General features: G+C 50.3%; 1 protein-coding gene across 3 annotated transcripts in view; it reads left to right on the top strand.

The window, feature by feature from the left end:
- Positions 1 to 18,313, top strand: part of galnt13 (UDP-N-acetyl-alpha-D-galactosamine:polypeptide N-acetylgalactosaminyltransferase 13) — a 65,071-nt gene that overhangs the window by 3,372 nt on the left and 43,386 nt on the right. For all 3 annotated transcript variants that reach the window (XM_062458032.1, XM_062458031.1, XM_062458030.1), the window contains exons 2-3: positions 3,356 to 3,675; positions 16,052 to 16,220. In XM_062458032.1, the coding sequence (XP_062314016.1) occupies positions 3,534 to 3,675; positions 16,052 to 16,220 (311 nt within the window). In that variant the 5' untranslated portion in view covers positions 3,356 to 3,533. The remainder of the gene's footprint in view (positions 1 to 3,355; positions 3,676 to 16,051; positions 16,221 to 18,313) is intronic.

The following is an 18,313-nucleotide window of genomic DNA, read 5'->3' as shown; positions in this document are numbered from 1 at the left end:
ATTGCCAGTTCAGGCCTGGCTTCACATGCCAGATTACCAGTCCAGGCCTGGCTTCACATGCCAGATTACCAGTCCAGGCCTGGCTTCACATGCCAGATTACCAGTTCAGGCCTGGCTTCACATGCCAGATTACCAGTCCAGGCCTGGCTTCACATGCCAGATTACCAGTCCAGGCCTGGCTTCACATGCCAGATTACCAGTTCAGGCCTGGCTTCACATGCCAGATTGCCAGTTCAGGCCTGGCTTCACATGCCAGATTACCAGTCCAGGCCTGGCTTCACATGCCAGATTACCAGTCCAGGCCTGGCTTCACATGTATCTGTGAGGGTGAGACTCGTATGAAGCTCTGTAGAAATCAGAACAGCTGGAGGCTTGACTGGTGCCTTACGCTCTAAACAGCCTGTTGATGACCTCAGTGTGAATCTAATTCAGCCTATCAGATTAGACATCACTGAGCACATAGTAACATAGTGGCCATGGCTTCAGACAAGTCTAGTAGCTTCGAATAGGAAACAATATGATAAAAACAGATTGATAATCAAATGGGGGAAAAAACACAGAAAACCATAAATGAATGTTTCCTAATATCCTGCTCCTTTCCAGAAAATGGACCAGTCATTAGCTGCTACAGTCTTGGTGGTGCCAGAAAACATGTTGTAGTGGTCAATATTAATGTCTGGTGTCACAAGGGGAGAGACCATGTACAGTACCAGCACAGTGTTTAGCAGAGAGGAAATATTCCTCCGTGCAGATGGCTGACGACCTGGTCTGCTGTGAGGCACCAGGAGGCTAGGAGGCCTCCAGCAGGGTTGGTGGCATCTAACCCAAACATGGGCTGCGCTCACCAAGCAGATGGCAAGTGACAAATGCTATCAAACACTCATACACACTCACAAACAACCCCCCCCCCCCCACAGAAACACACACACTTTACTGGACCACTCACACACATTCACAGCAGATATTAGCTTGGAATTGAGGGTTGATTAAATGGAGTGAAGGGTTCCATGCTGGAGTTAGGGTTAGGAGTGCTCCTCTTTGAGTTCTGCCTAGGTCTGAGTGGGTTCCTTAGAGTGCTGTGAATCTCCTCTAGATGGTGTAATTCAGGCCTGTCCAGCCTTGCACCTGGAGATCCCTAACCCTAGCCTCCTGAATGTTGTCACTCCAGCCCCAGTCATCCAGTTGTATTGGAATGAGGTGTGCTGGATGAGAGGGGATAGAGAGCCTACAGGTCGTGCTGGATGAGAGGGGACAGGTCAGGTAGCAGGTGCTGGGGGGCTGGGACAGGTCAGGTAGCAGGTGGGGGGTGCTGGGGGGCTGGGACAGGTCAGGTAGCAGGTGGGGGGTGCTGGGGGGCTGGGACAGGTCAGGTAGCAGGTGGGGGGTGCTGGGGGGCTGGGACAGGTCAGGTAGCAGGTGGGGGGTGCTGGGGGGCTGGGACAGGTCAGGTAGCAGGTGGGGGGTGCTGGGGGGCTGGGACAGGTCAGGTAGCAGGTGGGGGGTGCTGGGGGGCTGGGACAGGTCAGGTAGCAGGTGGGGGGTGCTGGGGGGCTGGGACAGGTCAGGTAGCAGGTGGGGGGTGCTGGGGGGCTGGGACAGGTCAGGTAGCAGGTGGGGGGTGCTGGGGGGCTGGGACAGGTCAGGTAGCAGGTGGGGGGTGCTGGGGGGCTGGGACAGGTCAGGTAGCAGGTGGGGGGTGCTGGGGGGCTGGGACAGGTCAGGTAGCAGGTGGGGGGTGCTGGGGGGCTGGGACAGGTCAGGTAGCAGGTGGGGGGTGCTGGGGGGCTGGGACAGGTCAGGTAGCAGGTGGGGGGTGCTGGGGGGCTGGGACAGGTCAGGTAGCAGGTGGGGGGTGCTGGGGGGCTGGGACAGGTCAGGTAGCAGGTGGGGGGTGCTGGGGGGCTGGGACAGGTCAGGTAGCAGGTGGGGGGTGCTGGGGAGGACGCATACTGAACCTGCAGAGCTTCAGACTGCAGGATGGAAACAGGGATCCATGTTTGGTCTGCCATGGGGCTGTAATCACACACCTCGTCAGGACTGAGCCTCACATTCTTCTGAATGAGACAACAGTGAGTTCAGTAGCTGGGGGCAGGTCCTGTGCTGCACATTCACACTGAGCTGGGGGGGGGGTAGATTCAGACGTGTGTGTGTGTGTGTGTGTGTGTGTGTGTGTGTGAGAGAGAGAGTTTAATGCCAGCTTTGCGCTGCAGGGGAACAACAAGGAAATGAGAGAGTCAGATCTTCCCTCCAGGGAGAGCTGGGGGATACAGGAACACCTGGCTGGCCTGACGAGTATAGAAGGATGTGGGGAAACAAGACACACACTTTCAAACACAAGCTCGTTGGCTGCCCGAGGGGATGAGTTCTCAATAGTGCCCTTGGTGGTTCCATGACCAGCCACAGCAGGATTCAGTATTGCAGGTCTGCAAACAGAACAATGGATGTGTTTGAGTTTCTAAACCCCATAACGGGTATATGGATCGGATAACAAAGCTAGTAGCCTCTCAGCTGTGAGGAGAACATCAGTGAGCACGCTGGTCACAGTTCAGTCTCTGTGCTGAGTGACAGCTGCATGTCTGCCTGCTATTGAGATCATATCTTTACACTGTTCAAGGCAGACTAAATCAATGCGGTGTCAATTGCCTCTGTAAGACTCATTTCGTGCTGGGAAAGTCATAAGAGAGAATAAGAGAAGGCAAATCAGTGTGTCTTTTATGTGCAGTTTAGTGAGGAATTCCATTTCATTCCACTGAGAGTTATTTTCCCCACAAATTTTCTCTCTGGTGGAAATCTATCTGCCTGGCTGAGGCAGGCAGAGAGAAACGACAGCGCAGGAGATGATATCTAGACTGTCCAAAGGGACAATTAGCTTCCTCCTATTCTCTCATTCCCATTTAAAGAATTGGAATGCATCTAATAATGCTTGTAAAATGTCCCGTTGCACAACACCCGTAACTTGAATATAAGACGAAGAAATGTTGATTTGAATCACATCATGCCTCGTTGGGATCTTTCTGGCTCCAATAATACATCCATAAATATGCTCCTATAATAAGGACATACAATGAATGCATTTTTAATTGAATTGAATTTAGTCATTTAGCAGATGCTCTTATCCAGAGCAACTTACAGTAAGTACAGGGACATTCCCCCCGAGGCAAGTAGGGTGAAGGGCCTTGCCCAAGGACACAACGTCATTTTTTAGCACGGCCAGGAATCAAACCAGCGACCTTCTGATTACTAGCCCAATTCTTTAACCGCTCAGCCACCTGACTCCCTTTTCATGGTATTGAAATGTTACAGTTGTATTTTTCTCTCATTGTCCTTCCCTCCCTCATCCCTCTTGTCTCTGCAGTGGGATGACTTGTCCGTGTGCCCCACCCTTGATCGTCCCCCTACCACCGCTCACCAGCTCCTGAGTTCCTGCCCGCCAGTCCAGGGGCCAGAGTGCTGATTGGTCCCTGAGAGAGTGAGGCTGTCCGGGGGCCAGAGTGCTGATTGGGCCCTGAGAGAGCGAGGCTGTCCGGGGGCTGATGAGGAGGTTTGTGTACTGCAAGGTGGTTCTGACCACCTCTCTGGTCTGGGTGCTGGTGGACGTGTTCCTGCTCCTCTACTTCAGCGAGTGTAACAAATGTGACGACAGGAAGGACCGCTCACTGCTGCCAGCTCTCAGAGGTGAGGAACCCCCCTCACACATGGGCCTGGGCCAGGGGGAAGAAACCCCCCCTACACACGGGCCTGGGCCAGGGGGAAGGAGGGGATGTGAACCCCCCTACACACGGGCCTGGGCCAGGGGGAAGGAGGGAATGTGAACCCCCCTCACACACGGGCCTGGGCCAGGGGGAAGGAGGGGATGTGAACCCCCCTACACACGGGCCTGGGCCAGGGGGAAGGAGGGGATGTGAATGAATATAAATGAATTGATGGATATCGATAAGTAGTAGTGAAATAGGACACAGATACACAAACTTCTACTCTGACCACCGCCATGTGATTTTGTATTTCCAAGAATAAAATCATTTTAATCTCATTATTATCCCACATTACCCACCTTACAGTGCTGAGAAAGTTGTATAAACGTACAACAAACAATGTGCCGAAGTAAATGCAGGAATCAGCAAGCTAGTGTTCCAACGTGTTGCATCTCTAGCTGAGTGGACAAAAAAAATGAAAGTGAGACGGAGAGTGAGACGGAGAGTGAGACGGAGAGTGAGACGGAGAGGGAGAGAGGGAGAGAGGGAGAGAGGGAGAGGGAGAGGGAGAGAGAGCTTATCCTTGAGACCCATGTGTTGACCCTCTGCTCCTGCAAGCTGTTCAGTAGTGAATGAGTGTCCGTGGTTAGCTGGATCCTTGCTTGAGCCTCAGTTACATGACTGTCCTCCTCTGGTTGTCTATTCCCCAGGACGGCCTCTCTAGTAATCAGGTTTACAAGAGGCTCTGTAAGCTGCTTGTAAGGTTAGAATGAGGCAGAAACCTGGAAGTCAGAACATTACTGAGGACCCTGTTCTGGTTCAGTGTAATTACCATCATGCCAAACAATTGCACACAATGTCTAATGCTTTTTGATGGATTGAAATGGTGTAAGCTACCGAAGTACGTGAGGTCTAGGTTGAAGTAATTTTTAGACTCTTAAACATGATGGTATGAGCTTTTCATGGAATTAAATTGTCAAATGAGGACTAAGTAGCCATTCTGCTTAGAAAAGCAAGGCTTATCTTCTGACGGTCTGTCACCAGTTCACTCATTCAGTGTTCTGCTTTCAGAAAGCTGGAATCAATCAACCACGACTGGATTCTATAGTGGCATTAAAAAAAATGTTTTATTACCATGTTGACAAATTCTTTCCTCATGCTTAATTTGGTCTCTGTTTTGAACATGTTTTGATTGCATAAGAGACACGAGACAATGTTGCAAAACTTTCCACAGTTATGGCTCTGTACTTGTTTTCTGAGTACTGCAGGATGTGTGCTACCTGTCTAATGTATGGCAGCCTTTAGAGTAGAAAGCATGTGGATTACAGTTGGCCTTTACATTCCAACATCTGAGTGCTTCTACAGGTCTCCTCACAACAGACCATCTGGGAGGGATCAATTAGTATTCCTCTCATTCCACAATCTAATTTGGACAAGTGGTTGAACGATTCGAGGTTGTCCATCCTCAAGTCAATAATGACCTTTTAAAAAACATTTGCCTGCGGTTACAGATTAATTCATGCATGCTGTTTGAAATAGCTATCCAGCAGAACGCCACATCTTTATGATCTATCCCCATAAAATCCCTGTGTTTATGATATCTCCTGTGACGTGTAGTCTTCATGTAAACATTCCTACATTTCCATGACGACCTCAGTGGATTAGAAAGGGGCCGCAGGAGAGACTACTTGTTGCTGTAGCCATGCCAGCAGGTGATGTAGTTCATGATTAGGTCACAACAGATCATTGACATGCTCTAACATGCTTCACAACTGTGGTTCCCTGTCCTGGTTGTGCATATCTTCTACTGAGCACATTCAGTGTCCCTCCTCTCAGATACCACTGGAATCTCTTCCTCTCCAAGCAGCAGAGGCTCCCGTATTGTTGAGGTCATGTGATCGCTTCCTTTGAGACAGTGTGATACCATCTCCTAAGTGGACGTCTTCTTGACCAATCTCTACTTTTGAAGTTGTCCTTGGATATTAAGCCCCGTCGGGTTGCCATAGTAATGAAGTCAGTTCAACAAATCAAAGGCTGTCCGTGTTGCCGGGGAGCAGTGTTGCCGGGGATCAGTGCCACATGGCCTGTGTAGTTGTGCTATCGGACAGAACACGGTCGCAGGAGATGACGTTACTGTGGGGACCACGGAGCTGAGAATCTCACAGTTACACTTACATGTGTAAGTTTGGTGTCTGACAGAACTCAGGGGAGGAGGAGAGGAGGAGGAGGGGGGAGGACAGTGTGGAGGGGGGAGGAGAGAAGGGGAAAGGAAAAGGATGGGGTAAAGATAGGAGGAAGAGTAATTAAGGGAGAGGTGTGGCACAAAGGATAAGGAGAGAGGGGAGGTAGAGGAGGGTGTGTAGAGAGAGGGGAGGTAGAGGAGGGTGTGTGGAGAGAGGGGAGGTAGAGGAGGGTGTGTGGAGAGAGGGGAGGTAGAGGAGGGTGTGTGGAGAGAGGGGAGGTAGAGGAGGGTGTGTGGAGAGAGGGGAGGTAGAGGAGGAGAGGAGGGTGTGTGGAGAGAGGGGAGGTAGAGGAGGGTGTGTGGAGAGAGGGGAGGTAGAGGAGGAGAGGAGGGTGTGTGGAGAGAGGGGAGGTAGAGGAGGGTGTGTGGAGAGAGGGGAGGTAGAGGAGGGTGTGTGGAGAGAGGGGAGGTAGAGGAGGGTGTGTGGAGAGAGGGGAGGTAGAGGAGGAGAGGAGGGTGTGTGGAGAGAGGGGAGGTAGAGGAGGGTGTGTGGAGAGAGGGGAGGTAGAGGAGGGTGTGTGGAGAGAGGGGAGGTAGAGGAGGAGAGGAGGGTGTGTGGAGAGAGGGGAGGTAGAGGAGGGTGTGTGGAGAGAGGGGAGGTAGAGGAGGAGAGGAGGGTGTGTGGAGAGAGGGGAGGTAGAGGAGGGTGTGTGGAGAGAGGGGAGGTAGAGGAGGAGAGGAGGGTGTGTGGAGAGAGGGGAGGTAGAGGAGGGTGTGTGGAGAGAGGGGAGGTAGAGGAGGGTGTGTGGAGAGAGGGGAGGTAGAGGAGGAGAGGAGGGTGTGTGGAGAGAGGGGAGGTAGAGGAGGAGAGGAGGGTGTGTGGAGAGAGGGGAGGTAGAGGAGGGTGTGTGGAGAGAGGGGAGGTAGAGGAGGAGAGGAGGGTGTGTGGAGAGAGGGGAGGTAGAGGAGGAGAGGAGGGTGTGTGGAGAGAGGGGAGGTAGAGGAGGAGAGGAGGGTGTGTGGAGAGAGGGGAGGTAGAGGAGGAGAGGAGGGTGTGTGGAGAGAGGGGAGGTAGAGGAGGGTGTGTGGAGAGAGGGGAGGTAGAGGAGGGTGTGTGGAGAGAGGGGAGGTAGAGGAGGGTGTGTGGAGAGAGGGGAGGTAGAGGAGGAGAGGAGGGTGTGTGGAGAGAGGGGAGGTAGAGGAGGGTGTGTGGAGAGAACTGCTTCTTTCAACCTCTCACACACTCGTCTCCTCCACACCTTCTGGAAAATTACATTTAGTATCAAAGTGGAGGGTGGATGGAGCAGTGGAAACATAATCTGTTAACTCAATGTGAGCTGCATGCCCATCTGTGGGTCCTCCTCCCTGCTACAGCAACCTGGTGCTGAAGACACTCACCGTGTAGACCAGGCCGAGGAGGGCCCTCGGGAGTTGCCAGTCTAGGATGATGCTGCCGGTTAGAGGCTAAAAAGAATACTGCTTTGGAAGGACAGAAATGTACTGGGGAGATCTGCCTGCATAGTAACCAGACATTCACTGTCACACAATTCTGAAGTTAGGATGGATGGATCAAACTTTCTATCTTTCAGTCTCATGCATCATAGCCTTCTGAAGCTAAGATGGATGGATGAATGAATGGATTTAACGTTTTATCTACCTTTCAGTCTCTCACAATCAAACCGCAATATTCTATTTATCAAGCCCTTCTCCCATGAATCCATAATCATATAAGCCCCAAGGTCTAGCATATACATAGCCTACACTATCACTCCGCTTACGACGGGGGAGGGAGAGAAGAGAGAACTCGACACTCAGATTTGAAGCAGCCATACTTCTCTAGTTCATTACATGCGAGTGTGTGTGATTGTGAAAGTGAGTGTGTGAATGAGTGTGAGTGTGTAAGTGTGGGTGTGGTTGTAAGGGTGTGTGTGTACATTTAGTCATTTAGCAGACGCTCTTATCCAGAGCGACTTACAGTAAGTACATTCCCTCGAGGCAAGTAGGGTGAAGTGCCTTGCCCAAGGACACAACGTCAGTTGGCATGACCGGGAATCGAACTGGCAACCTTCGGATTACTAGCCCGATTCCCTCACCGCTCAGCCACCTGACACCGTGTGTGTAGGTGAGGAGTGTGTAGGTGAGGAATGTGGCTGAAGTGTCATCTCCAGGGGAGGCAGTAGCGTTCAGTGGGACCAGGGAATTGGACAGGATGCCCTGGCAGTGAATGAGTTTTCTTGGGAGATGATGGTCATCATGTATAATAAATGCTGCTCATGTGAGGGTCAGGGAGAGTGTGCGTGGCTGAGCTGTTCCAGGGCTGACATCCTGGGCTGCTTCTACAGAGGCTTAGGGAGTGTGGTGGTAGGTGGCATCTTAAACCATTCACTTTCTGTGTTTTACCCAAGAAAACAAAGCGGAAGGCTGGATAGTTGAAACAGAATCTTCAACTCTTCCTTTTTGCAGCAACACTAGGGGGTGGGGGGGGAAGTAAAAAGAAAACTCTTTGTTCTATCATTCACATGACTGGGACTGTATATGACTCCTGTTTTGGCGTCAAGGGAACATTCCAGCAAGTCTTTGTTTGGACTCGATGCCATCTGTCCTTTAGTTCCCCTGTTAAAAATTAAGATCCATATATGTTTATTGTATGCACCTTCCTGCCTATGGAACGCCGAGTTAGTCACAATTAAATAAATAAATAGATCGGTAAATAAATAGATAAATACATAAATGAATAAATAAATATGTCTATGAAATAAACCCTGAAATTAAAAAAAGGCAATAAATATATAAATATCGTCGTCGTCATCTGCCGTTTGTCCGGGGGTCGGGTCGCGGGGGCAGCAACCTAAGCAGGGTGGCCCAGACTTCCCTCTCCCCGGCCACTTCCACCAGCTCTTCCTGGGGGACCCCGAAGCGTTCCCAAGCCAGCCGAGAGACATGATACCACCAGTGTGGTATCATGCCATTGTCACGGTCCTCCCAATCACGCCTCTCCAGGTCTCACTGTCGTTGCCCACATGAGCATTGAAGTCCCCCAGGAGGACGAGGGCATCTCCGGGAGGAGCGCTTTCCAGCACCCCCCCCAGAGACTCCAAAAAGGGTGGGTACTCTGCACTGCCGTTTGGTGCATAAGCACAAACAACAGTGAGGACCCGTCCCCCCACCCGAGGGCGGAAGGGAGGCTACCCTCTCGTCCACCGGGGTGAACCCCAACGTACAGGCGCCGAACCAAGGGGAAACAAGTATTCCCACCCCAGCTCGACGCCTCTCACCAAGGGCAACTCCAGAGTGGAAGAGAGTCCAGCCCCTCTTCCGGAGCCAATGCTATGCGTCGAGGCGAGGCCGACTATATCTAGCCGGAACTTCTCTACCTCGCGCACCAGCTCCGGCTCCTTTCCCGCCAGCGAGGTGACGTTCCACGTCCCTAGAGCTAGCTTCTGCAGCCGAGGATCGGACCGCCAAGGCCCCCGCCTTCGGCCGCTGGCCGTCTCACACTGCACCCGACCCCCATGACCCCTCCTGCGGATGGTGAGCCCACTGGAAGGGGGTCCCACGTTGCTTCTTCGGGCTGAGCCCGGCCGGGCCCCATGGGAAAACGCCCGGCCACCAGGTGCTCGCTATCGCCCCCCCCCCGGGCCTGGCTCCAGGGGGGGGCCCCGGTGACCCGCTTCCGGGCAGGGGCAACTGGGAACCATTGTTGTGTTTCTTCATGGTAAGTTTTTTTGAGCCACGCTTTGTCTGGTCTTTCACCTGGAACCTGTTTGCCTTGGGTGACCCTACCAGGGGCATAAAGCCCCCGACAACATAGCTTCCAGGATCACTAGGACACGCAAACCCCTCCACTGCGGTAAGGTGGTGACTAAGGGAGTCTCACATATATAAATATAGCATCATATAACTAGAGAAGGTACAATTTCTGGGGAAATTGTAGGGTGTGCTTGCTTGCGTCGGTTGCACAGGGGTCCGTTTTTGAATGACATTTTTTTTTTGCTGCTCATTTACAACTGAAAATACGAGTGAAGTGTAGAATGAAATAGATGTCTTCTCATTTCCCCTGCAAGAGGCAGCCTCATCGTTGAATCAAAACGAATAAATTTGGCAGACCGGTGTAAAAATTTACCTAATCTCTATGACTTAAACGTCATTTTAAGTTTTTCCCTTCTCATGATATTTTCAGGCATTTAGCCTACTCATTGCATTCATTCATTAATAAAGAACCCCCTTTGAAGATTATTCTACAACGTTACCCGGCAGTAGAAGATGGAATTGCGATTCAAACAGTACCATCTGCTAACTGAAAATATGCCCCCCAAAACGTAAATAAGCTTGACATTTATTTAGTGGAAAATCGCTCATTCATAAAAAGCTCACTGGTAGCGATCATTGTCAGTAACAACGCAAAATGCGATATAGCCCTGTGTGGAGAAGCTGCCCCGGTAAATTGTACTACTACGGTACAGTACTAGACTACTGCTGTGTTCGTCTTGGTAGCGATTGCGTTGGTTGAATTGGATTTAACGTTCCGTTGTACGGTTTAAGCTGAAATTAATTATTTTCATGAACAGATTGACAACGTTTAGGCTGTGGCAATGAAGTTCAGGTTAGTAGTTAGATAGACTTTTGATTTAAGTAAGGGGAGTGCCGAACATGTTCTGTCGCCGTTTGACTTCCTACAGTTGTGTAAGCTAGATGTTTTTGTAGTGTGTCTCACGTAAGCTACAGCGTTGCAGTGAGCTACACTGGTTTGAAACCACAGGTAATGTTTTTTTCACCAACAGATCGTTTACTAATGTCAGAATAAACCCTACAACGAAAATGTATATGTGAGGAATGTTTATTTTAACGATTGAAAACAGATAACGCTACATCATAGACCACTGTAGTATGTGTTGCCCGGGCAACACAGGCTAATGTCATGATGCTAATACTTCAGTGAAATAGTAGACTACTGTTTCCGAAAGTAGATGTACTTCCTTAATAATATCAGCTTATATTGTACATTACACATCACAATTGTGTGTCATATCACAAAGTAAAATGAGTAAATAGTTATCACCCTGGCCTCTTTGCTTGTGGCGTTCCTGCAGCTGCCTTGCAGTAAAGCTATAGTTAGCCTAGCTATCTCCCAGAAGTTAACGAGCTGCTAAACTAATATTCTGCTAGAGGTAGTCACGCGAGTTTTCGTGACGTTAGTGACGTAAGTAGCGTCATTGACTGTGGTTAGCAAGTTAGCCACCGTTAGCTTCACTTTTCGACACAAAAACGTAATTTCTACTTAAACCGTGCAACGGAACGTAAATCCCAATACAAGCAACTCAATCGCTACCAAGACGAAACTTTTGACACCTACGTTGTCTATGTAGGCCAAATATTGACTGAGTTTTAGGGGGGCAAAAAGAAATAAAAAAAAAAATAATAATAATAATATATATGTGAGAGAACAAAGGTTGTGCTCTCGCCGAAGGCTTGAGCACACCCAATTATATACGTGAATCCATTTACCTACATCAATACATAAATACATTTTATTTATTTCAAAATGACGTTTTTGAAAAAAACATTTATTTATTTCATGGGACTTTTATTTCCTAATGCCACATATTTCCGAGCACCACATTTATTTCTGTGCTTTATTTATTTCCAGTCTCACAGGCAAACGAGAGGATCGTGGTTATCTTCAGACCAACGCAGCTGCACAAAATCGAAGGCACTGCAGATAGGGACACCTAGATTCGGTAGATGATGTAAGACATTAGTCGTGTCAGAGATCGCATGCTGGCCTTATAGATAAAATCGATCAGCATATTATTTTGGCACACATTGTAGATTTTGTAGAGGTACTTGGGCGGATAAGTGCTCTACAGAACATATATATTTAAGTCTTAAATAGTTTGAGACTTATCGAGCACTGTTCATGTGCAAGATGTACAGGTAGTGGGGGTGATTAGTGCCAGGTAGCTAACAGGTAGGGTTGCCAACTTTCTCAACCCCAAATGAGGGACACTTTCTTCCAGGTGCGCACACGCACATGCGCGCGCACCAACAGTGGAATAAGTGGAATTAGAATTCAAATAAACTATGCAATAAAATATAAAATAAAATATAAGTTGCAGTAATTTACAATATAAAAATACACAAAATACAAATATTACACAAAATACAAATGGTACAAGATTGTGTAGTGCAGTGCAAAATGCTGTGTGTTTTAAGGACATGAAGTCAGTGTGAACCCTTGGCCTTGTTGAAGAGGCCAACAGCGGAAGGGAAGAAACTGTTTTTGTGGCGTGTGGTATTGGTCCTGATGGTCTGCAGCCTTCTGCCGGAGGGGAGTGACTGAAACAGGGAGTGACCAGGGTGGGAGGAGTCGGCCACAATCTTCCTCACTCGCTTCAGGGTCCTCGAGGTGTGCAGGTCCTCGAGGGTAGGCAGATTGCAGCCAATCACCTTCTCAGCAGTGTGGATGATACGCTGCAGCCTCGTCCTTGGCAGTGGCAGCAGCGTACCAGACGGTGATGGAGGAGGTGAGGATGGACTCAATGATGGCTGTGTAGAAGTGCACCATCATTGTCTTTGGCAGGTTGAATTTCTTCATCTGCCGTAGAAAGTACATCCTCTGTTGTGCTTTCTTGGTGAGGGAGCTGATGTTCAGTTCCCACTTGAGGTCCTGGGAGAGGATAGTGCCCAGGAAGCGGAAGGACTCCACAGTGTTGACTGGGGAGTCACACAGGGTGATGGGGGTGAGTGGGGCTGTATTCTTCCTGAAGTCCACAACCATCTCCACTGTCTTAAGAGCATTGAGCTCTAGGTTGTTCTGGCTGCACCAGGTCACCAGGTTGGCCGCTTCCCACCTATAATCAGACTCGTCTCCACCAGAGATGAGCCCAATGAGGGTGGTGTTGTCCGCAAAGTTCAGGAGTTTGACGGACGGATGACTGGAGGTGCAGCTGTTGGTGTACAGGGAGAAGAGCAGAGGAGAAAGGACACAGCCCTGGGGTGATCCAGTGCTGATGGACCGGGAGTCAGAGACTTGTGTTCCCAGCTTAACGCACTGCTTCCTGTCAGACAGTAAGTCTGTGATCCACCTGCAGGTGGAATCGGGCACGTTCAGCTGGGAGAGCTTGTCCTGAAGCAGGGCGGGGATGATGGTATTGAAGGCAGAGCTGAAGTCCACAAACAGGATCCTGGCATAGGATGCTGGGGAGTCCAGGTGCTGTAGGGTGAAGTGGAGGGCCATGTTAACTGCATCGTCCACAGACCTGTTGGCTCTGTAGGCAAACTGCAGGGGGTCCAGTAGAGGGTCTGTGATGGATTTAAGGTGTGCCAGCACCAGGCGCTCGAAATACTTCATTACCACAGAGGTCAGGGCGATGGGTCTAGTCATTATGTCCTGTTGGCCTGTAAACCAGGGTTTGTCGTTGTTGTAGCTCACCCTGGTGCGTGTTGGTATACAGCAGTCCTCACAGAAGCTGATGTATGATGTCACAGCCTCTGTGAGCTCATCCAGACTATTGGTAGCAGTCGTGAAAATGTCCCAGTCAGTGCAGTCCAAGCACGCCCGCAGATCCTCCATAGCTTCACTGGTCCACTGTTTTGATGTCCTCACAGCAGGCTTACAGCGCTTTAGCTTCTGCCTGTATGCAGGAATCAGGTGGACCATGGCGTGGTCAGAGTGACCCAGTGCTGCTCGGGGGACCGCATGGTATGCTTTGCTAATTGTAGAGTAGCAGTGATCCAAGGTGTTTCCTTCTCTGGTAGGCATTTGATGAATTGTCTGTATTTGGAGAGTTCTTGAGTGAGATTTTGTTAAAGTCGCCTAGCACAATAACCAAGGAATCCGGATTTTCATGCTCCAAGAGCAGCAAGACTCTAAGCAACAGTCATTGTGATCCTTGAGGAAACTAACCTGGGGTCCAGCAAACCATTTCTGAGTACCGTTGTACTACCGGAACAAGTGCGTCTTGAGCCTTTTCTTGAACGTGGGGAGACAGTCAGTGTCTCTGATGGAGGTGGGGAGTTGGTTCCACCACTGGGGGGCACAAGAGCTTGTGTTGGGACCACCAGGCGGTTGTCTGAAGAAGACCGTCGGTGGCGGGTGGGGGTGTAAGGCTGCAGGAGAGACTTGATGTAGTCGGGTGCAGTCCCGTTCACTGCTCGGAAGGTCAGTACCAGGGTCTTGAATCTGATGCGGGCCGTGATGGGTAGCCAGTGGAGGGAGATGAGAAGCGGGGTAACATGGGAGCGTCTGGGTAGATTGAAGACCAGACGGGCCGCTGCATTCTGAATCCTCTGGAGAGGGCGGGTTGCGCATGCTGGGAGACCGGCGAGTAGCGAATTGCAGTAGTCCAACTTGGAGAGGACAAGTGCTTGGACTAGCAGCTGGGTGGAGTGCTCAGACAGGTATCTCCTGATCTTCCGGATGTTGTAGAGGGTGAATCTACAGTCTGGTTTCCAGACTACCTGGTTTCCGTAAGCATGCGAGCTGTGCGTTCACCTAACAGCAGCAGCTGCCGGCCTCTATCACCAGATTTGTCACAAATTCACACAACATTCAACATTATTGGCGAATTTCAAGTCGCATCTCATATTTGCTGCTGTAGGCCAAGAAAATAAAACGGTTGCAAGCTGGCATGAAGTGGGATTCGCACTCGAGCAAAAACACATGATTGATGGTCCATTGCTATTCAATGTGAGCTATGCAGGTTCATGGATGCAAGGAGCTTTTAGTCACAAATTTATTGGCATTTAGGCAACATTTTGTATGGCCTGGGTTCATTGAAAACAACTGGTTATCGTGGGCACACCAGAAAATACCCGAATGTGTAGGCTAATCGCGTATTTGTGGTTGTCTTGAGGCAATAGCCACATTTCCCACGATACCACAGACCCTTATGAAACTACATCTTACAAAGACAATAGGTTACGATCAAAATACGCTAAACCCTAAAGGAAGAGTCTTGTTGTGGCTTTCTACACTTGCTGTCTTGCACACAAACACGGTGCTCGATAAGTCTCAAACCATTTAAGACTTTGTGGTCAATGTCTATGTTCTGTAGAGCACTTATCCGCCCAACCTCTACAAAATCTACAATGTGCCAAAATAATATAGCCTGACAAGCCATGCTGATCAATTTGATCTATAAGGGCCAGCATGCGATCGCTGACACAACTAATGTCTTCCATCATCTATCGAATCTAGGTGTCCCTATCTGCCTTCGATCTTGTGCAGCTGCGTTGGTCTGAAGATAACCACACCCCTCTCGTTTGCATGTGAGACTGGAAATAAATACAGCACAGAAATAAATGTTGTGCTCGGAAATATATGTGGCGTTAGGAAATAAAAGTCTCCAAAAATAAATAAATGTGGCATTAGGAAATAAAAGTCCCATGAAATAAATAAATCTTGTTTTTTCAAAAACGTCATTTTGAAATAAATAAATTTATTTTTGATGTAGGTAAATGGATTCAGCTATATAATTATATGATGCTATATTTATATATTTATTGCCATCTTTTTTAAGTTCAGGGTTTATTTCATAGCCATATTTATTTATTTATCTATTTATTTAATTGTGACTAACTCGGCGTTCCATACCTGCCAGTAAATTCCGTGTTTGTGAAAACTAACATGGCAATAAAAACTCATTCTGATCTCCTGATTCTGAAGTGTAAGCCCCCTAAAAGATGTTTCAAATCCTGTCCTGGCTATGTCTCCGTGGCTGTGGTGTAGTTAATGTGTTAGTTTCTGTCAAGGTAACATATTATACAACACAATATGGTGATGAACACATGAGGGTCCATGGACAGTGGGAACCTGTGATGGACAGTCCCCCTCAGTATCCTGCTGTCAGGCCCTGGGGTCTGCCTCTGTGTCCAGCGCCTGGAGACGTGCCAGGAATGTACTGGAACATCTTGCTCTTTCAAACCCTTTTTGTCTTCTATGTTCTCTACTCACAATAGAGCATGATTCACCCATCTTGAGTTTTTGTTGAGTTTCTTGGCTTTCCGTGAGACCTTGATGAATAGATACAATACCATTTTATTTTTACTCTGCTGAAGTTTCTGTGTGTGTGTGAGTGTGTGACCTTCACCGCTCAGGTAGCAGGAAACACAACAGAGGAATACACGCCGTACTGTAGCTGTATGTGAGAAGTTTCTCTGTGTCGTGTCGTTCCAGCTGTCATATCACGAGGCCATGAAGGCCCCGGGGAGATGGGCAAAGCCGTGGTCATCTCCAAGGACGACCAGGAGAAAATGAAAGAGCTCTTCAAGGTCAACCAGTTTAACCTGATGGCCAGTGACCTGATAGCTCTGAACAGGACCTTGCCGGACGTGCGTCTGGATGGGTGAGTGGATATATTCTGCTCCCCAGGTCCACACACAGACACCAGACATACCAGGTCCACACACAGACACCAGACACACCAGGTCCACACACAGACACCAGACACACCAGGTCCACACACAGACACCAGACACACCAGGTCCACACACAGACACCAGACACACCAGGTCCACACACAGACACCAGACACACCAGGTCCACACACAGACACCAGACACACCAGGTCCACACACAGACACCAGACACACCAGGTCCACACACAGACACCAGACACACCAGGTCCACACACAGACACCAGACACACCAGGTCCACACACAGACACCAGACACACCAGGTCCACACACAGACACCAGACACACCAGGTCCACACACAGACACCAGACATACCAGGTCCACACACAGACACACCACCAGACACACCAGGTCCACACACAGACACCAGACATACCAGGTCCACACACAGACACACCACCAGACACACCAGGTCCACACACAGACACCCCACCAGACACACCAGGTCCACACACAGACACCCCACCAGACACACCAGGTCCACACACAGACACCCCACCAGACACACCAGGTCCACACACAGACACCCCACCAGACACACCAGGTCCACACACAGACACCCCACCAGACACACCAGGTCCACACACAGACACCCCACCAGACACACCAGGTCCACACACAGACACACCACCACACATACCAGGTCCACACACAGACACACCACCACACATACCAGGTCCACACACAGACACCCCACCAGACACACCAGGTCCACACACAGACACCCCACCAGACATACCAGGTCCACACACAGACACCAGACACACCAGGTCCACACACAGACACACCACCAGACACACCAGGTCCACACACAGACACCCCACCACACATACCAGGTCCACACACAGACACACCACCACACATACCAGGTCCACACACAGACACCCCACCAGACATACCAGGTCCACACACAGACACACCACCACACATACCAGGTCCACACACAGACACACCACCAGACATACCAGGTCCACACACAGACACCCCACCAGACACACCAGGTCCACACACAGACACCCCACCAGACATACCAGGTCCACACACAGACACCCCACCAGACACACCAGGTCCACACACAGACACCCCACCAGACATACCAGGTCCACACACAGACACCCCACCACACATACCAGGTCCACACACAGACACCCCACCAGACACACCAGGTCCACACACAGACACACCACCACACATACCAGGTCCACACACAGACACCCCACCAGACACACCAGGTCCACACACAGACACCCCACCAGACACACCAGGTCCACACACAGACACCCCACCACACATACCAGGTCCACACACAGACACCCCACCAGACACACCAGGTCCACACACAGACACACCACCACACATACCAGGTCCACACACAGACACCCCACCAGACACACCAGGTCCACACACAGACACCCCACCAGACACACCAGGTCCACACACAGACACCCCACCAGACACACCAGGTCCACACACAGACACCCCACCAGACATACCAGGTCCACACACAGACACCCCACCAGACATACCAGGTCCACACACAGACACCCCACCAGACACACCAGGTCCACACACAGACACCCCACCAGACACACCAGGTCCACACACAGACACCCCACCAGACACACCAGGTCCACACACAGACACCCCACCAGACACACCAGGTCCACACACAGACACCCCACCAGACACACCAGGTCCACACACAGACACCCCACCAGACACACCAGGTCCACACACAGACACCCCACCAGACACACCAGGTCCACACACAGACACCCCACCAGACACACCAGGTCCACACACAGACACCCCACCAGACACACCAGGTCCACACACAGACACCCCACCAGACACACCAGGTCCACACACAGACACCCCACCAGACACACCAGGTCCACACACAGACACCCCACCAGACACACCAGGTCCACACACAGACACCCCACCAGACACACCAGGTCCACACACAGACACCCCACCAGACACACCAGGTCCACACACAGACACCCCACCAGACACAC

This window comes from Osmerus eperlanus, chromosome 3 (assembly GCF_963692335.1).
Source record: "Osmerus eperlanus chromosome 3, fOsmEpe2.1, whole genome shotgun sequence".
In the NCBI taxonomy this organism is placed as follows: domain Eukaryota; kingdom Metazoa; phylum Chordata; class Actinopteri; order Osmeriformes; family Osmeridae; genus Osmerus; species Osmerus eperlanus.
This window is presented reverse-complemented; position numbering and strand designations above follow the sequence as displayed.